At 39.1% G+C, this 21,129-nt stretch overlaps 2 protein-coding genes across 3 annotated transcripts in view; both read left to right on the plus strand.

Moving 5' to 3' along the window:
• LOC117373874 (protein Wnt-7a) overlaps window positions 1-21,129 on the plus strand; it is a 219,650-nt gene that overhangs the window by 191,505 nt on the left and 7,016 nt on the right. The gene's annotated exons all lie outside the window — the stretch shown is intronic.
• Window positions 1-21,129, plus strand: part of nup210 (nucleoporin 210) — a 56,343-nt gene that overhangs the window by 18,878 nt on the left and 16,336 nt on the right. For both annotated transcript variants that reach the window (XM_033969500.2, XM_033969501.2), the window contains exons 15-32: window positions 1,248-1,466; window positions 2,772-2,945; window positions 4,330-4,522; window positions 5,918-6,024; window positions 6,111-6,215; window positions 6,314-6,415; window positions 8,043-8,171; window positions 8,270-8,397; window positions 8,474-8,609; window positions 8,693-8,755; window positions 10,450-10,629; window positions 10,713-10,793; window positions 11,683-11,814; window positions 12,017-12,175; window positions 13,570-13,661; window positions 15,185-15,359; window positions 16,376-16,551; window positions 18,947-19,167. In XM_033969500.2, coding sequence (XP_033825391.1) covers window positions 1,248-1,466; window positions 2,772-2,945; window positions 4,330-4,522; window positions 5,918-6,024; window positions 6,111-6,215; window positions 6,314-6,415; window positions 8,043-8,171; window positions 8,270-8,397; window positions 8,474-8,609; window positions 8,693-8,755; window positions 10,450-10,629; window positions 10,713-10,793; window positions 11,683-11,814; window positions 12,017-12,175; window positions 13,570-13,661; window positions 15,185-15,359; window positions 16,376-16,551; window positions 18,947-19,167 — 2,572 coding nt within the window. The remainder of the gene's footprint in view (window positions 1-1,247; window positions 1,467-2,771; window positions 2,946-4,329; window positions 4,523-5,917; window positions 6,025-6,110; window positions 6,216-6,313; window positions 6,416-8,042; window positions 8,172-8,269; window positions 8,398-8,473; window positions 8,610-8,692; window positions 8,756-10,449; window positions 10,630-10,712; window positions 10,794-11,682; window positions 11,815-12,016; window positions 12,176-13,569; window positions 13,662-15,184; window positions 15,360-16,375; window positions 16,552-18,946; window positions 19,168-21,129) is intronic.

Consider the following 21,129-nt stretch of genomic DNA (forward strand, 5'->3'; position numbering starts at 1 on the left):
ATCTCTCTCTCTTTCTGCCCTTATCTATCTCTCGCTCTCTCTCTCTGTCTGTCTCTATCTCTCTGCCTTTCTTTCTACCCTTATCTATCTCTCTCTATCTCTTTCTCTCCCCTTATCTGTTTCCCTCTCACTCTTTCGGTCTCTCTCACTCTCTCTCTTTGTCTGAAAAGAAATGAGAATAAAATGAATAGAAAAAAAATAGAACGCCACTAAATTATTTATTTTTTCTCTTCTTTCAGCCATTTATCTCTTATTTCTTTAGGTTTTTTTTCTGTTTTATTACTTACCTACACACACACTCACCCCCCCCCACACACACACTCCCATAGAGATAGCAAGAGAGCGAGCTAAGGGTAGAAAGAGAGATAGAGATAGATAAACGTAGAAAGAGAGATAGAGAAAGAAAGAGCTATCTCTTTCTTACTCTCTCTATCGCTCTACATATAAAGAGAGAGAAAGAGACAGAGTTAGAGCGATGTGGGTAGAACGAGAGAGATAGAAAGACAGAGAGAGAAAGAGATAAGGGGAGAAAGAGAGAGATAGGAAGATAGAGATAGAAAGAGAGAAAGATTCTCTAGAAGAGTCTCTCTATCTCTCTCTCTGTCTCTTTCTACCTTATCTCTCTTTCTGTCTTTCTCTATCTCTCTCTCTCCCCTTATCTGTCTCTCTCTCCCTCTCTCTCTTTCTCTCTCTCTCTCTTTGTTTGAAATAAAAATGAAAAAAATGAAATGAAAAGAAAAAACAGAACCTCACTAAATTATTTATTTTTTCTCTTCTTTCAAAATGATTCGCCCTTTCCCTCTTACTTCTTTTTTTTTTTTTCTTCCCAGTTTTATTACTTAAACACACACACACACACACACACACACCCTCCCATATAAAATGACAATAAGGAACCTGGAAAAAGAAACAGAATATAATTTTACATATTTAATTTCATAACCAAAGTATTTTCCTGCTTCTGTTGAACAGCAGTTAAATGGTTAATATGAGATTTTTACATTTGACTGAGTTCTTTTAATTTCATGTATTATTAACCAAGTACATTTTCCTGTACTCCTACATACATCCTACACCACAAAACCACACTCCAGCACCACTTTTGCATTGTATTATGGGTATTTTGTTACTTGTTTCTATGTTTTTAACTTGTTTTGTACCTCGTGTGTTTTAAAAGTCACTTATAAATAAAATGGATGATGATTATGATTGTTATTGTTATTATTCTTCTTACTTTTGTGCTACAGGCCGTAGACCCCGTGTCTGTGGCGGTTGTGACTCTCGGCTCGTCTAAGGACATGCTCTTTGTGGGGGGACCGTGGCCTTGGGTTTTGGAGCCGTCAAAGTTCTTCTGTAACTTGACTTCTGAGGATGAGGCGTCCGTCAGTCTGTCTCACATCGGCCCGCCGTCCTCCAGCTCCAAACAGCACCGGGTCAGAGTCACATGCAGAGCCCTCGGAGAACAGGTAGACTTTATTTTGTGATGTAAAATCCAGTTAAAAAAAGGCTCTGTTCCACCTTGTGATGTCATAAAGTGGTAATTTTCAAGTTAACAGCTGCCGTTTACGTTTTAGTTCAGCAGAGATTTGCAATTCCAGAGCTGAAATCAACCAAATTATTCTATAGTGAAGGTCTGTGGAGTTTAAAAACACAGCGGAGCACTTCCTGTATCACCACATGATGACATCACAAGGTGGAACAGAGTGTTTTCGGTTTTGAGAGAAGAACTCGGCGTAAATATGCAGGTTTGTTTGTGTTAAACGTGTGAATGGAACAAAAAAACACAACTCCAGGTCTGTTTGCGATGAGGAAACGACATTATAACACAGAAAATAGCCTAATGTGGGTCCTTAAATATTGTGTTTCAAATGACGTCACAGCGTTCTATTGGACAATAATATTTAATACAGATGGGGACAGATAAAATTAATATTGTTAAATGCTGATTTCTGGCAGTATGATATTATCACTTTCTAGAATCTGGAAACCACTAAAAAGCAGCTCTTTGGGTCAAAATGAAACCATGATGTGCTGTCTCCATCTATCATTTCTCAATTTTCTGGAGTATAAGTCGCACCAGCCAAAATATGTATAATAATGAAGAAAAAAACATATTTCACATATAAATCGCATCTAAGTATAAGTCGCACTGGAGTATAAGTCGCACCAGCCAAAAAATGCATAATAATGAAGGAAAAAAAACATATCTTTCACATATAAGTTGCATCTGAGGATAAGTCGCACCCCTGGCCAATCTATGAAAAAAAGTGCGACTTATAATCTGAAAAATACAGTATTTATTAAGTGTTTCTTATGGTCAGAGAAACCAGGAAGTATTGCTGATGCACTGTTAGCATGCTACTTGGAGGTTTCTTTCTCTCTTTATCCTTTATTTGTCAGGGACCATGTACAAATTCATTAATCTTACAAAAGAAAAGATGATTTGTACCAGATTTAAATACTGTTACTTTCCATCTGCCGTCCCAGGACACGTGAACACGCATAAAAAACACACATTTCACTGCAGTTACGTTATAAAACTGTTCGTCATTAACATAAACAGTGGTGGAAAAACTCTGCTTTGGCTTCTGAAAGTTGCGAAATGCGTTTATAAAGTGAATAGTTGGAACGCTAGGAATATGTACAGAAGGTGTGGGGGGGGAAAACAGCACAAGAGCTATTCAGTTTTTCACGTTTTTCAGGTGCAGCGCTCGACATAAAGCGGCTATAGAACTACACCAAGTAATAATCTGCTGATGTCTGTGTTTCAGGTGCTGCAGGTGATGGTGGGGAACAGAGCTAGCGTGACTAATCCTTTCCCTGCGGTGGAGCCAGCCGTGGTGAAGTTTGTGTGCGCTCCTCCATCGCGACTCACTCTGGTCCCGGTTTACGACAGTCCGCAGCTCGACTTCACCTGCCCTTTGCTCCAACAGAACAAACAAGTGGTCAGTCCGTACTAGGCGTGGGACAATGTTGAAAACCGGTGTCACGATAATTGAGATTAACGATTATATCACCATAATTGTTCAAGTTGCTGACAGTTTAAAATGTTATGGATTTGAATACCGTATTTTCCGGAGTATAAGTTGCGCTGGAGTATAAGTTGCGCTGGAGTATAAGTTGCGCTGGAGTATAAGTTGCGCTGGAGTATAAGTTGCGCTGGAGTATAAGTTGCGCTGGAGTATAAGTCGCGCTGGAGTATAAGTCGCGCTGGAGTATAAGTCGCGCTGGAGTATAAGTCGCGCTGGAGTATAAGTCGCAGCAGCCAAAAAATACTAAATAATAAAGAAAAAAACATACTTCACATATAAATCGCATCTGAGTATAAGTCGCACCAGCCAAAAAATACTAAATAATAAAGAAATAAACATACTTCACATATAAATCGCATTTGAGTCGCACCCCCGGTCAAACTATGAAGAAAAACTGAAAGTTATAGTCCGGAAAATACGGTAATTATAATTTTATCTGATGAATAAGTTCCATGTTTAAAGAACTTTCAAAGTATTGTGCTGTTATCAGTGAAAACGACTGCAATCTAGTGGAGAATATTCTGGTTGAACAGGGCTGTCAACTGAAATTTGGGGGCCCGGAGCAAGAAGTCTCACATGGGCCCCCCTCTAATACAAATTAATAGGAAGAGAGTCCGATTCCGGGCCCCCTAAACTCCAGGACTACAGACCTTTGTCCTCTATTCTTTTATTGTTTTTCCACAATTTTTTATTATCATTTTTTTTAAATCAAGTGTTGATATCATCTGCAATTATACAAGTTACGTTGTGATTATGTTTTTTTCTGTTTTTAAACCTCACACCTCACGAGATCCCCTTTTTGATGGGCGTGGACAACGAAGAGAAAAATAAAAAATAAAATAAAAGCATAATAAGGATAAATATACATATAGTAATAATACAATGTAATAATAATAATAATAATAATAATAATAATAATAATGATAATAGTAGTAATAATATAAATAAATATGCAAAATCATGCATAACAGACATTTTATAAACAAAATAATAATAAATAAAATTGGAAATACAATAATAAAGTAAATAAATAAAAATAAATTCATAAATACATTTTTTTTATAAATTCGACTCCCCTGTGGATTCTGGTGATACAATGGTGATTCTTCTTTGGCAGTTATCACAATTGTCCCTCTAGTGATTATTGTCGACCGTTTTTATCACGATAAACGATATTATTGTTTATTGTTTATTGTCCCCTAGTCTATATCGCTCTCTACATTCTAAATTCATCCCTAAACAGCCAGGGGCCCGTGGTACATCTTAAACTGATATTTCATGTATTATTTAATTAAAGGTGCCTGTTTCCAACTACCGAAACCCAATTTTGGAGCTCGCTGCTTTTGATCATCAAGGAAGAAAGTTCGATAACTTCAGTTCGTTAAGTCTGTTTTGGGAATCTACAAAAGTTTCACTGGCCAGTATCGAGCCCACGAAGCCCATGGAGCTGCAGCTCATCGAGGACGACAACAATCAAAAGAAACTTCATGGTAAGAAATGTTCCTGTTATTTAATCACTGTTATATTTTTATTAAACACTACTCAAACTCCACATCAAACCAAGAGTAACTGTGTAACTAGTATACAAGAGGATTTTTTTATACATATATATTAAACCTAACAATTTTATTTATGTATTTTTTATCTTATTTATTTATTCTATTTCTTTATTCAATTTAATATATTTATTTTATTTATTTATTCAATTCAATGTATTTTTTAATGCACATTTCACATATTTTTCTTATTTAAAGTGGAATAGAAATGAGAAGAACATATTAAACAACTTATTAAATCCCACTCCTGTCTTCCATTAAAATGTAAATTTGTTTAAGCTTCATTTTCAGTTGAACAAAAAACACATATATATTATTCTAATTTATGTATCTATTTATCATATTATTTTTATTATTTTTATTTATTTATTCAACATAATTAATTAATGTATGTATTTATTTATTTATTTGAAGCATATTAATGTCAGTATACATGTATCCACTTAATGCACATTTCACATATTTTTCGTATTTAAACTGGAATAGAAATGGGAAGAACAGATTAAACAACATATTAAACAAACTCCTTTCTTCCATCAAAACATACATTTATTTAAGCTTCATTTTCAGTTGAACAAAAAAAAAAAAATCTATAAATTCATTCTATTCATGACAATAACTGCATCCAAATTCACTAGTAATAATTTAGATCCATCCATCTATTTTCTTGTCATGATCATCACTATATCGACTTCCTGTTCAGGTTATGAAAGCTGGAACCATATAGTTTGGGAGTATTTATCTTGAGCATGTTTTTCTTGGCAAAAATGGGGAGATTTGGGATATTTTTGTTGTAATGTTGTAACGATAAGCAGAACGCAACAATAATTAGCCATAAAAGCGACGTATTCACCCCTCCACAGCTCAAATCTTGTTATTTTTGCAGCTCACGTCTTTTACTATGCACGACTGAGGGATTACGGTCATTAAAAGTAAATTTCAAATGTGTCAGCTGGACGAAAAGTTGTAGGACTGAAGACGTTTGGCTGCTCGTCCAAGCCGCTTCTTCAGTTCTGGTCAGATCACTGCTGGACACTGCCTTATATCTGTCTGGAGGGAGGAGCTAACGACACTGAAGCTAACACACCTGTTTGTTTACAGTTTCTGTTTGTTGGCTTTGTCTAATGAGCTACAAGTGTGAACCGAGCCTGAATCAAACTTCTACTTCTTTTAATGGAACTGTCTAGTTAAAAAAAAAAGTTTACTGGAGTTATCTTGTATTATTTAAGTCTTAATTAGTAACGATAATAGTTTCAATATTATGGTTTATCGCAGTACTTCTCAGCAGCGATATATGGCTATACTCATAAAAATATTGATCTAAATTAGGACATCAGACCGTCCTCGTCCACCATCAAACCGGAATAGCTGCGATTACAGTGACCGCGATGGGCTACCAAGTTTCACACCTCGCAGCAGCTAAAGTCTCTAGCCCTGTAAGTACATTTGAACATCCTTTTTACTTATTTAATTACATTGTCTTGGGTAGAAGTATTGATTTTTTTTCTTTAATCTTTGACAGTACGAGCCCCTGACCCCCGTCTCTGCAACTCTGGAGCTGCTGTTGGTGGAAGATGTCAGAGTTACTCCCACCGCCGTGACGATCTATAACCACCCCGAAGTGCGGGTAAGTCAGGCGGATTTGGCAGGGTCGGATTTTTGCTCTGTAAGTTTTAGTTTTATCCATTTTCTCACAATTTGCTTCTATTAATTTGTTCTTTTTAGGTGAATCTCGCCTTGCTGGAGGGGTCCGGGCACTTCTTTGTGAACACGAGCATTAAAGGAATTGCAGCCGTCACATTTCAGGAAGTGAAAAAAACAGCTGAGGTCAGTATTTTTTTGGTTTTTTCGGAGATGCGTAATGCGTCGTGATCATAGACTGTATATATAAATGGACATAGCTAACGTGCTAGCCGCCGCGTTACAAATAGGAAGTGCGAATAGGGGCGCTTCTGGTTCCATCAACTCTGGCTACAATTCACTTTCTATTGAAAAACTGTGGCTCCTCTCTCTGTAACTGACGCAGGTGAAAAACTGGACTCACGTGCAACACAAGAAAACCGCCAAACTCCTTGTCCCGGTGAATACATCAATCAATCAATCAAACTTTATTTCTATAGCACCTTCTAACAACCCAGGCTGCCCAAAGTGCTGTACAACGTTAAAAAACACGATTAAAAACAATAAACTTCATACAAATCAACAAAGCATATTACATCATTAAAATAAAGAGTCACAGGGCCACTAAGTGCTGAAAGTCACTCTAAATAAATAAGTTTTCAGTTTGGCTTTAAACAGAGGCAGGTCAGAAATGGAACGCGACTCTCTGGGCAATGAGTTCCAGAGTTTTGGACCCGCCACTGCAAAAGATCGATCGCCCCACTGTTTGCACCAGGACCGGGGGGACCTCCAGCAGATGTTGCCCAGCAGATCGTAGAGCTCTGCTGGGTTGGTGAGGGGTCAAAATGTCACATAGATAAGAAGGTGCAAGGCCATTTAGTGTACATAAATAATAAGAATACATAAAGTTTATTCGAAAATTAAAGAGCCTGCGTGCGTGTCGTCTAAAAGAACAAACAACCAAATGAACAGACGATCCAGCGACTCCAAATGAACACAGGGAGAGCATAAAGGCTACACCCCGGATTAACAACGAACTTCAGGCGCGAGGAAAACAGGGAGGCAGGACTGAAACACGAAACTAGACTGGGGATAACCAAAACAGGCAGAACTGTGACAGTCAGACTCGTCGTTTTGGTCTTAAAATGTTCATATTAACTCACTCTACATCAGGGGTGTCCAAACTATGGCCCAGGAACCAAAAGTGGCCCTCAGACCTCCCGTTGAACCTGCCCAGTTGATCATAAGCAGTACTTTTAACAGCAAATTAAACTATTTCTACCACTATAACCTCAAACATCACATTGCGTTAACGATACAGACCTAAAATGAGTGTGTTTCAAGCCTTATTAATACACAGCGGCTCTGTCAAATCTGTGTAAAAAGCACCGATCTGTGGCGAATGTTTTCAGATGTGGCCCTCGATTTAAAAAAAAAAAAAGTTTGGGCACCTCTTCTCTACAGGATCCTGGTGTTTTTATTTTGCTATTTTGTCTGTGAATCAAGATATGAACATTAATAACAGACAAATCAGGCGGCTTCTTTCCCCGAGGTCACTCCCACTAGCGTTAGCAACGGGTTTGATTGACAGCGTTGCTAAGCGGCCGTTTCCTGCTAAACCAGACATGCGGGCGGGAAGGGGCGTGACCTTCAACAGCCTCGGTTCCAGATTGGCTCTTTGGTTGCTACTATACTCGCGGTCGGAATTCCAAATGCGAAACTCGGCTCCAAATTCGCCGCTATAACCGCTAACCTCGGTGAGCTTCATTTGACTGGAGCCGAACGCTGCGGGCGACGTCAACGACATGTTAAACGTTACGTGTGATTTTTACAGGTGGCTCCACTTCACTCTGGGATCGTGAAGGTGATGGTTCATGATCTTTGTTTAGCGTTTCCAGCTCCGGCGAAGTCTACGGTTCACGTGTCGGACATTTTGGAGATTTACATCAGAGTAGTGGACAAGGTCAGGCTTTCCTCATTATATACATCCACCTACAGAACGTGAATCGCCGGAATGATCTTTGGAGGCCTCTGCGTTAATTAACAATATCTGATTTACAGGTGGAGATCGGTAAATCCGTCAGAGCCTACGTGAGGGTACTGGACGAGAACAGGATGCCCTTCCCTGTTAGTTATTTCAAATATATGGGTCTGAAACTCAAAGCCGCTTCGCAAGTCGTCGCCTTAAAGTAAGTTTTTCGATTTCTAAATGACGTCAGCATCTTCGGGAAAGTGTTTTCGCTAAAATCCTAACGTTCTCCCCAGGCATTTAGCAGAATCTTCAGAAAAAGACACGGCCGTTTTCCTCGTAAAAGGCGTCGCGATCGGGCAAACCACACTGACGGCTGCGGTCGTGGACAGAAATGAAAGGAAAATTACATCTGCGCCGCAACGGATTGAGGTACGTGGTTTTGTTTTATCGTTTTGTATCACGTAAAAGCGCTTGTGTAATAACTTTTAACTGTTATTTATTCCATTTTTAAGGTTTTTCCACCGTTCAAACTCATCCCAAAACGGATGACTTTGCTGATTGGAGCGATGATGCAGGTATTTGTCGTGTTCTGATCTGGGTCTTGTCTTTGAATTTTAGGCCCGTCACGATAATTACTATTCGCCTTATTCCGGAAGTTGCCGCTGTCATCTTTCGGGTTCTATTATTTTGCACGTGTCCGCTGATCTGTACAGGAAATGCGTTCTATAGGGACTACAGAGCCGTTTTAAAGCCTCCAGAGAATCGGCGCAGCGTTGACGTTTCGGTGCAAATGAACAGCGATCATTTACGTCGTATTTTAGCAGTGAACCTTTTCCTCAAATTCTCCGTTGAAATGAATGGGATTTAAGATTAACCGTAAGTCACAGCACAGAGAAAGCGCAGTTTAGTCACATTTAGAGGCAAAAGTGGGCGGAGCTGAATGAGGTCAGTATAATCTGATCTTTTTGTTCAATATATGATAGATCAGGGGGGTCAAACTCAGATTCACACTGGGACAAAATTAAAAACCGACACAAATTCACAGGCCAAACTCAATATTTATTAAAAAATTGACTTCACCTGAAATGTAATGTTTAATCTTTTCACATGGAAACACAAAATCTGGAACAACTCAAGCCTGATATTACAAACATATGAGAAATTAAATCTTGAAATAAAAGACACATGAGTAGTATTCATTTCTTTTTTAAATAAATAAATTATATTATGTCTTTCTCGGTAGCCTTTCAAGTTTCTTTTTAAAGTAAATCCAACAAGCTAACAATAACAAAAAAACAAAACAAAAAAAGTCATGCAATGAAAATTCAACTTTCAAACTATTAACAGTCCTTGGAGTAGAAAAAGTGCATTGAGAAAACATTCACGCTCCATTTGCTCCACTCATTTACTCTGTGCGTTGGTCTCGACTGCGTAACAGCGTACTAGCAAAGCATTCTGGGATTTGTAGTATTAGTGCCAGCTCTAATGCGCGTTTGATTTGATCTCATGGGCCAAACATACTTACATCGTGGGCCAGATTTGGCACCCGGGCCTGAGATTGACATGTGTGATAGATGGAACTATAATTTTTTATTTTTATTTTTTTATCATGGGGACTTTTTCTTTATACTAGTGGGATATTGGTTATTTTTCTGTACTATGAAAAGATTTGAGCTGTAGAGAGTCGAATACATAACTTGACTCATTATAGATGCAAACAAAGTACTTAAGTTTTTAATTCACGTTGTGTTTTTTAACTTTTTTATACATTTAGAGTAGTTTTTTGGGGAGAATCCAGCTTTTGGGTGATCGTGTCAGAGCCGTAAATTAGTCTCAATATTATCGTTTTACTACAATATATATCGTACTTCAAAACTTGTTATCGTGACAGACCTAATCAGGTACTTTTCTTTGCGCTACTGAGATATTTTTTGTTATTTTTTGACTATATGATGAGATTTGAGCCTTAAAAGTTTCGATTAATAACTTGTCTGACTCATTACAGATGCAAACTAAGTATTTAAGTGTTTTGATCTGCTGTTTATTTATTCCAGCTCATGATTTTTTAACAATATTGTAGATTTTTAGTAGTTTTTATGGCTTAAATCTGCTGCCAGTGGCATAAATGTGTTTCCATATTACTGTTTATCATCTGTCTTTACTTCAGCGACATATCGAACTTCCAAAATGTGTTCTCCTGACAGGCCTATTTGAAGTTTCTCCTATACTATACACTATATACTGTAATTTTTTCTTGTTTCTCTTTCAGATCACGTCTGAGGGAGGTCCGCAGCCTCAGTCCAACATCATTTTCTCCGTTTCCAAAGAGGAGGTGGCTTCTGTCAGTGCGATCGGTCACGTCAAAGGCGCCGCTGTCGGCAACGTCACCGTAACTGGACTGGTTCAAGCTGTCGACGCTGAAACTGGGAAGCTTGTAGTTGTGTCTCAGGTAATTAATTAAAATATCGTTGATGGTTATATAGTCTTGATGTATTGTTCGTTTACATGGGATGATAATTCTTGTATTTGCAGGACCAAGTAGAAGTCGAGGTCGTGTATCTGACGGCGATTCGAATCAAAGCACCAATTACGAGGATGAAGACAGGAGCACAGGTATTAAACATGACATAATGTGCTTGTGTCGCTCTATAGTTAAAATTAGCAGTTTTTAAATCGCAATATTCATCTAAAACGACTTGTATACAAAAACTGTACACAACTTATTAAAATGTGAATAGTGCACATCATAATATCACATAAAGGTGACGTCTGAATTCGGGTTAACTGCTCCTTTACTGTACATAAACCAGTTTAGCCGTTGCCACAGTAACCCCGGCCCCTCTAGCCCCGCCCCCTGCTGTTTTCAGTCGTTGCGCTTACAAATCTTTTTGAGACAAACTCGGCGCAATGAATGTCTCAAAACTCATGAAAGCATAATTTTTCAGATTTGTTCGTGTAAGATTACAAAGTTGTAAGCGTAAAATGATATTTGTAACCGTAAAAAGACATTTTGTAAGCGTAAAATGATATTTGTAACTGTAAAAAAAACTTTATTTGCCAGTGTACATCTCAACATTTACTCATTCAAACTTTTTGGAACAATTATACCTTCATATATGGACAGCTGCACATCACACAGTGGAGCAATGGATTTTTTCTTCATTTGTACCAAAATGATTACGTGATGCTGCCGAATCCTGCAAGTATCACGGACTGAGAAAATAAAATTAAAGAACAAAGTAAATACGTCACAGTGGGCGTGTACTGTGGACAACATGGATCACTCCAAATACAACTTCTGGAGGGTAAATAAGAAAGAAACAACTACAACATGGTTAAAAGATCTGAAAAGCCCATTTTGCAGAATAGGCCTGATTAAGTTCTATTCGACATAGAACACTACATCATAAATGCCCCGAAATCTGGTTTTCTTTGTAACACACAGACTGCTCTATAAATGTAAAGCCTCTGACCTGTTTGTTTTACTGTTTCCTCTTTGCAGATGCCTGTTTATGTGATCGGTTTGACCAGCAGTCAGACTCCTTTCACCTTCGCTAACGCTGCACCGGGCCTCACTTTTCACTGGTCCACCACCAAGAGAGACATCCTGGACGTTCAGACAAGACACTCCGAGGTGCTGAGTTTTAATATTACACATTTGATGGTTAATTATATTCAGCATTTTACTGAATCCATCACGTAGAGGAATCCCTTGGTTTATATTGTGATGGGAGTGTGTCTGCTTTGCCGCTGTCCCTGCTCCTTGCATCCTCATCTCTTCCTTATTTGATTTTCCGCAGCTATTTTTAACATTCTCATAATGCTGTGTTCTTCAGACTAATGTGGAGCTTCAGGCAGAGCATAATTTTGGAATGAGAGTGACTGGGAAAACCCAAGGAAGGACCGGACTCAAGGTGGTTCTGAGGGTGAAGGATCGTGCAGCGGGACAAATCACGAACGGCCTTTATGAGCTTAAAGACGAGACTCAGATACAGGTAAACTCATTGCCAAAAGAATTTTAAACTATTTTTATGGACTGAAGAAAGGGATGGGAAATGTTCCTTTTTACACAAAATAATAGTAGTTTTTTTTAATATTATAATGTTGGTCAGTTGGTACTGTTTGATCCGAAGGTTGGTGGTTCGAATCCCGCTCTCTACATAAAAAAAAAACAAAAAATCATTGGTTACACACTGAATTTGTGAGTGGTTCCTTGATGTAAAGCGCTTTCAGAGTCTTGAATGTGGAAAAGCGCCATTTATTGTTTACAGTTGAAACCAGACGTTTACACACACTATGTAAAAAGACACATACAGTGAGATGTTTACATACATTTCAATAAAGTAATTAAAATTATCTAAAAAAAAATTCTTCTCTCATTATTCTGGCATTTAGCAAATAGAAATAATTTTGGTAATCCTAATTGACCTAAAACAGGAAAAGTTAAGTCTGATTTCATGTCAGACACTGAGAAAAAAAACAAAAACCTATGTCTTTTTAGATTGTGTATGTAAACTTCTGGTTTCAACTGTATACTGTTTTTCTATATGCAGATTAAATCAATTCTAAAACTATTACGAAAAGGTCCAGATTTGACCTAAAATGTTATCTCTTCATTATCAATACTTTCCCAAATTAGTATCTAGTTCAAAATGAGTCTCTGTGCCAACCGTATAAACATAAACATGACTTTTCAATGGGTGTATTTGTTTGCCCGTCTGAGTCTGTAGCGTAACCCGAGTTTGCGTAATGTTTATGCCATCGCAGAATCTTTTTAAAATGAAAATGTCAGTAAACGGATTGACTAAAGATGCTTCGCTTTGGCAGAACAAAAGTAGTTTAGTGCAAAGACCACAGAGGATGGAGGTGAATAATCCTGGGACGATGTTGAAATTTTGTGTCACGATTATCACGGCTAAAAATAATTGAGATTGACGATAATATCACAATAATGATCAAAGTTGCAGACAGTTTAAAAATGTTCTGGATATGAATAATCATAATTTGAATATTCTGAATAAGTTACATGTTTAAATCAGTAAAAACAACAACAATCTAGCGGAGAATATTATGGATGAGCAGAGACGTCAACAGAAATTTGGGATCCCAGGGCAAGACGTCTCACATGGGCCCCCCCTCTAAGACAAATTAATAAGAAAATGGTTCAATTCTGGGCCCCCTAAGACCCCGGGGCTCCAGACAACAGACCCTTTGCCCTCCCGTCGACTCCCCTGTGGATAAGTAGCTTTTTTCTGCACATTCTGGTGATATAATTGTGTTTTATGCGTCCAAGTTCAAACTTCATTGAACTATTGGCATGTCTCTCCTGCCTATAGACTGATTTAAAGCCTTTTATTAATAATTAATTTCATGTTTTGCTTTGAATAAGGTTTACGACAAGCTCCGAATGCTCAACCCTGAAGTCGAGACTGGGCAAATACTGATGGCACCAAACTCTGCTCTCAAGCTACAAACCAACAGGTAAAGTGCTGTGTTTTTTTGAGCTGTGTTTGAGTTTTATTATTGAGCTTGGGTAGAAATATGTCTGTGTGATCCCTCAGTCGTCCAGGTGTGATCCATAGGAAAAGAAAAATATTAACTGGACTACAGTTGTAGGAGTGAAAACATTGTGGCTGCTCATCCAAACTGCTTCTTCAGTTCTGGTCAGATATCCTCTCCGTCCTGTAAGTTGGATAAATAAACATAAGGCAGGTAATTCAAAGTGCTTTACAGAATAAGAAAGACATTAAAATCACAATACAACAAATCAAAATATAAATAATCACAAATAATGATTATAAAATTAACATTAAAGGAGAAAAGTGCAGAATAAAACTCTTTCAGTCACATGCACAGATAAACAGAACCGTTTGAGTCTGGATTTAAACATGGTCAAAGTCGAGGTCTGAGTCACATCTTCAGGAAGAATGTTCCAGGTTTTAACTGCAGAAAACTGAAACACTGATTCCCCATGTTTAGTCCTGGTTTAGTCTTGGCTTAGTCCTGGTTTAGTCTTGGCTTAGTCCTGGTTTAGTCCTGGTTTAGTCCTGGTTTAGTCCATGTTTAGTCCTGGTTTAGTCCTGGTTTAGTCCTGGCTTAGTTCTGGTTTGGTCCTGGTTTAGTCCCTGTTTAGTCCCTGTTTAGTCCCTGTTTAGTCCCTGTTTAGTCCCTGTTTAGTCCCCGTTTAGTCCCCGTTTAGTCCCCGTTTAGTCCCCGTTTAGTCCCCGTTTAGTCCCCGTTTAGTCCCCGTTTAGTCCCCGTTTAGTCCCCGTTTAGTCCCCGTTTAGCCCCGGTTTAGTTCTGGTTTAGTTCATGTTCATTCCTGGTTTAGCCCTGGTTCAGTCCTGGTTCAGTCCTGGTTCAGTCCTGGTTCAGTCCTGGTTTAGTCCTGGTTCAGTCCTGGTTTAGCCCTGGTTTAGCCCTGGTTCAGTCCTGGTTTAGTCCTGGTTTAGTCCTGGTTTAGCCCCGGTTTAGTCCTCCTCATGTGAGATGGTTCATATGGCTCATGTGGGAGATGTTCTTTGGTGCTGGTCCATGGAGAGACTTGTTCACACTGAGCTGCTTTAAAGTCTCTGAGCCACAGGAGCCACAGACCTGAGCCACAGGACACATGTGTGAAGTACTTCCTGGTTCTAGTCCTGACCCGAGCAGCAGTGTTATGGATGTTCTGGATGTTCTGGATGTTCTGTTCTGTCTTAAGGCTCGTTTGGAGAGTCCAGTGAGCATAACGTTACAGTCGTCTAACCTACTGGACACAAACGCAGGATAAGTCTCTACGTCTGGTTTTGACAGTTTACCTTTGATTTCCGCAATGTTTTTTAAAGTTCAAGTCTGATAGAAAGACAGATTTAAGGCCATGTCCAGCAGTATTCTGACCAGAACCGAAGAAGCGAAACATCTTCACTCCTACAACCTTTTGCCCAGTTGACAGATTTTATATTCTTCTTTGACTTTGGTGGAAATCTATATTTGAAATGTTCTGACAATGCTGTGTTTCCTGACAGAGACGGGATGGGCCTGCTCTCCTACCAGATGCTAGATTTCCCTGACCAGGTTGTTATTGCACAAGTGGATGATAATGGCTTCCTCAGCTCCAGCTCGCTCACTGGCATCTCCTCTCTGCTGATCACCTCACAAGAGACCTTCGGTGTCAATCAAACCATCATTCTGGCTGTCAAGGTCAGTCGGAGTTCTGCCGTGTTCAAGATGGTTCACATTTATAGCTCCATCATTGTTACTGACAGATAAATTGGCCACTTCATGTTGTCTCGTAGAAAGATTGTTTTGGGTAATTTCGCGTAATCGTTTCAATTTTATGCGGTATTTCTGGTTCATATGTTTTGATTCTGTTACGTATTTTCTAAGTAACCATGTGTTGGACCGGTTCGTACAACAAAGTGAGATTTTCTTTCAGGATTTCATTTTTTTTTTGTGCTTAAAAGGCCCATATCACACCATTTTCTGATCTGTTATAATGGTGTTTTACCATCAAAAACATGCCTGCTTTAGTTTTTCTTCTCTCAAACTGAAAACACACTGTTCCACCTTGTGATGTCATCATGTGGTGATACAGGAAGTTCTCCACTGTGGTTTTTAAACTCCACACACCTTCACTATAATCATTTGACATCTCCAGGGCTGAAATGATCAAATTTCTACTGAACTAAAGGTAAAAGGAGCTTGAAACTACTTGAACTTAACTTGAAAACCACCACTTCATGACATCACAAGGTGGAACAGAGCGCTTTGAGCTTTGGAGATGAATGCGAATGAAACAAAACACAACTCCAGGTCTGTTTTTGACAACGTAACGGCATTATATGAGTAGTTTTGTGTAATATAGAACCTTTTAAACACGACAGACTTTTAATCTGCGGCATTTAACACAAAAATAGTCCAATTTATTCTCCAAAGTCTGATCTCAGCTCCAAACAACTTGCTTCAACTGACAGAAGACTGGCTTTAAAAAAAAAAAACTCGCATATCATTGGCATTTAGACATGACCTGACTCTTAATAAAAATGTGATTAATTACGCGGCCCTACCCACCGATAGTTAGAATGAATAACGCGGCGAATTAATCTAAAGTCTATAAAAGAACCAGTCCTTTTAATAGCGCAATTTACTCCTGAAACCTAATATTCTTCTTGTGCGAAGCGAACGCCTGGCTAACTGTTCTTTCTGTTGTTCTATAGGTGCTTCCTGTGTCTTACGTCCAGTTCATTAGCAGCCCAGTCCTGCTCTCGTCCCCCAGAGACAAACTGCGAGCGTTTCCTTTGGGGATGGTCCTCACCTTCACCGTCCAGTTTCACTCCACCAGCGGGGACCCTCTCCACAGCTCCAACTCCCGCCTCACCTTCACCACAAACAGGTGTCTGCTCAGTCCCCGTGTGATTTGTAAACGGCTCCGTGGTCTGTCGCTGCATTTGTTTTCCACAGTCTCGGTGAATTGGCTGTATAATGTGAAAATATCGAACACCGTCTTGCAGTTTGTTCCCTCAGGTGTAAAGTTATTATCCATCTATACCTGTGCTAAATATAGAACGAGGGAAAAAGACACTGCGTCGTATCTTGTTGTCAATCCACCTGTTGTTGAAGGATTTGCTCGTCTATGACATTGATCAACAAATGTCCACACTTTTAACTAAATCTGTGCTACATCTATAAACTGTACATATATAAATGGACATAGCTAACCCGCTAAACCAGGAGTAAGCCAGGACTAAACTACAGCTAAACTAGGGTTAAACCAGCGCTGAACATCAACTAAACCAGGAGTAAACCAGGAGTAAACCAGGAGTAAACCAGGAGTAAACCAGGAGTAAACCAGGAGTAAACCAGGAGTAAACCAGGAGTAAACCAGGAGTAAACCAGGAGTAAACCAGGAGTAAACCAAACTAGGGCTAAACTAGGGTTAAACTGGCGCTAAACCGTGGCTAAAACAGCGCTAAACATCAACTAAACCAGGGCTAAACCAGGGCTAAACCAGGGCTAAACCAGGGCTAAACCAGGATTAAACCAGGACTAAACCAGGAGGCCAGTCCCCGAAGTCCTCAGCGTGTAAAGTGGTTCATATGGCACTAACATGTGGTAGAACCCGCTAGCCACCGCGTTCCAAACAGGAAGTGAGCATAGGCGCTTTTCCGACTGCATCAATTCTGACTCCAGTTCACACTCTATTGAAAAAATGTGTCCCCTCTCTCTGTAACTGCTGCTGTCAGACTCGTCATTTTGGTCTTAAAATGTTCGTAATAACCTGCTCTACATGATCCTGGGGTTTTTATTTTACTTTTGTGTCCGTAACTCAAGATATGCACATTAATAACAGACAAATCAGGCGTCTTCTTTCCCCGAGGTCACTCCCGCTAACTTTAACAACAGGTTTGATTGACAGCGTTGCTAAGTGCCCGCTCCCTGCTAAACCAGCGTTGCGGGCGGAAAGTAGCGTGACCTTCAACAGCCTCGCTCCGGATTGGCTCTTTGGTTGCTACGATACTCGCGGTCGGAATTTCAAATATGAACTCGTGTCCAAATTCGCCGCTATACCTGCTCGAGCCCTGATGAGCTTCATTTGACTGGAGCTGAACGCTGTGGTGACGTCACACTCACTTTGTTCACTTCTTTACAGTCTACGGCCACATCACACTTTGAGTATTAATGTCGGGAGAACAAGATGTATAAACGCTGCTTTGAGTGAGAGGTCATTTTGCCAGTTCACGCCATTAATTCACTTTCTTTCCTTCAGCCTCATTTCAGATGGAGCGCTTTCCACCTCAGTGATTGAGTAAATTAATGGGAGTGTTGGGCAGGAGCACAGTGGTCCCAATGAGGGACACTCTCATCAGTCCACACAATAAATGATTCCATTAGCTTGTACTCCAGGTGCTGCTGACACACGGTTTTAAGAGGAAACTATTGAAATCACTGCAGTAAACTGAAACTGCTCTGAGGGGGGACGAGTCGGTGATTACATCATTTTTGTCTCAAAGGATTGGGCCAATATGTACACAAAGATAAAAGCACAAAGGTTTTAAAATAGAGCTGCATGAATTTATTTAAAAAAAATTCTGACAACTAATGCAATTGCTGTTTGATTTGCGATTTATCTTTTCAAATTAGACTCACAATATGCTTTTTATACACATCCAGGGACGAGAACTTTTGAGATAAGATTTGAAAAATGAGCTTAAAAAAAAAAATCCCATGCATTTCAGTACCGTGCGTGTTTGTATAGGTCTAAACTAGAGATAGAGCGATATATCGATTGGCTGATATTTACACATTGTGGCGTATCGGCTGTCGGCTTAAACTGGGCGTGACGACACTGCGCTTTTATCCAGTTTGCAGTAAAACAAGGTCGTGAATGGGTTTGTACTAACTTCTAATTGGATAATCGGCTCTAATCGTTAATCCTAAATAATCGGTATCGTCATCGGTCACGGAAAAGCCCATATCGGTCGAGCTCTAGCCCAAACAACAGCATTACCCAGCTTTCTCTCTAAAAAAGACAGGATATGTAGTTAGTTGCAGAGAAAATTCCATTATCTACAAAACTGCAGCCGGTGCGATTGCTTCAAATCAAATTTCAATCTGATTGCAACATATTCCTTAGTAGAAAACTGCAAAACACGGGGTTTTTGTGATGCTTGTTGCTCTCTTTCAGCACGTGGCTTTCGTCCAAGCTCGGTTCCAGTTTAATTTAGTCTCTGTTTCGAAGTGGTTCTGTGTGTAAGTGTGAACACGTCCTGTTTGTGTGCGTCCTGCAGAGAAGACCTGGTGCAGATGGGCTTCGGTGCTGATAATCACACTGTGACCGTGAGGACAGTGAACGTGGGGCTGACGCTGCTCGCCGTGTGGGACAGCGAGAATCCGGGCGTGGCTGACTTCATCCCTCTGCCCGTGGAGCACGCCATCTTCCCCGACGACGCCACCAGGCTCATAGTGGGAGATGTGGTCTGCTTCAGTGTCCCTCCTCTCAGCCCAGATGGTCAGTTATTAGCGAAAATGCGTTTTTTTAGAGGTTTTAACCATGTTATAGTTGTTTCTCCTCAGGATTTACACTCTCACAGTTGTATTTGGAGTGATTCATGCAGGTTTGACAAATCACTTATTTAAGCGCTTATTTTCAAGATGCCGTATTGCTGCCATATCTCTACTTACATCGTTCTTCAATTTTATTTTCCTTCTGTTTCATATATTTTTATTGATTTGTGAAGAAATATTATACTGTCATTTAGGCAACAAATGCATACACAGCTTTTCATTATTATATAACAAGAACTAAAACTTTAAAAATAATAATAAATACATAATAATAATAAATACATAATAATAATAATAATAATAATAATAATAATAATAATAACAATAATAATAATAGATAAATAAGAGTATCGCACAATAAATAATAAAAATATTATAAATCATAAATAAAATATGAATTATAATAATAATGAAACAATGAAGCTATTTAATTTTCTTAACCGTTGATACATGTGGTTTAAGCAACATTTTGTAGTGATTTTACTAAGAATGGGGGAAAAAAATCCACTTCTTGCTAGCATGATGTGCCGCTGTCCATAGGGGGCGCCGACAGCTACACGGCGATTGGTTGTGATGACGTTTGCAGCGACGTCAGCTCCTATTGGGCACGGCAGTTTTCTAACACTTTTTTTCTTTTATTAAGTCGTTTTAGATGAATATTGTGATTTAAAATGTGCAAATTATAACTTAATGATCCACAGGTGTCATAGATTATAAAACTATAGACACGAGCGCAGTAAGTGATACGCAGCTTTCATTCTCATAAATTAAAGAGGAATTGATTTCTACTATGTTATAATGTTATTCCCTCATCAAAAACATGCCTGAAGAAGCTTTTGAATGTCGTCCATGCGTGTTTTGTAGCGATCTCTCCCACACCCTATTTGAACCCTCTTTATGGTTAGCTGTAACGTTCTGTCTAAAGCTCCGCCCACAAGCGTCACCCAGGCTTCCATACGACAATTCTACATAAATATACAAAAACATGATACAAAACTGTACACAGCAACTTAACAAACCTGATGTGATGATGTGCAGTAGTTTCATTAGTGGGATGCAGCTGATTGTGTTGTGATAGCGCTCTGAATGGGGAGTTACTAAGCACAGAGAGCAACGGGAGCGATAGACAGAGGGTCAAAAACAAAATTGAAACTTATCAGATGTTAGTACAGAGGTTCCTCATTTATCGCGGTGGTCATGTTCTAAAAAATAACCGGCAATAGGCGAAATCCGTGAAGTATCAGCTTTATTTTTTACATTATTCTCTGTTTTTTGCTGTAAAACTCCTCACCACACACTTTATACACTTTTCTTACACAGGCGTTAACATTTTCTCACATTTCTCTCTCGTTTAAACTCTCTCAAAGTTCAAACCTTCGTAGATTTAAAAGTATAAGTACCGTATTATCCATGGTATAAGTCGCACCAGCCAAAAAAATGCATAATAATGAAGAAATAAACATACTCAGCTGCGATTTATATGTGAAATATATAAGTCGCACTGCCGACCAAACTATGAAAAAAGGTGCGACTTATATTCCAGAAAATAAATACAGTTTTATAGAAAGAAACCAAAGATCAAGACCAGTTTTCAGGCCCAAAAATTTGTTTGAGAAATAAAAAACTGTAAATAAAAATGATGGCTTTTAGAAATACTGTCGGCGTAGAACGTTTCATCGACATTGTGGGTTTTGTCGGGGAGAAAACAATTTGCAAACATACAGCACTTCAGAGTCACACTGCGATCCAACGTTTATGTAAATTTGTACAGGAGACACGGCACGGAGGAGACTGATGGACAATGGTCTACAGTCCAACAGCCAATCAGGACGCAGAACACACGCGCTGTAAAAAAAAAAAAAAAAAAAAGCACGCAAAATCGCACAAAAAAAATCCACAAAACATC

This window comes from Periophthalmus magnuspinnatus, chromosome 7 (assembly GCF_009829125.3).
Source record: "Periophthalmus magnuspinnatus isolate fPerMag1 chromosome 7, fPerMag1.2.pri, whole genome shotgun sequence".
In the NCBI taxonomy this organism is placed as follows: Eukaryota; Metazoa; Chordata; class Actinopteri; order Gobiiformes; family Gobiidae; genus Periophthalmus; species Periophthalmus magnuspinnatus.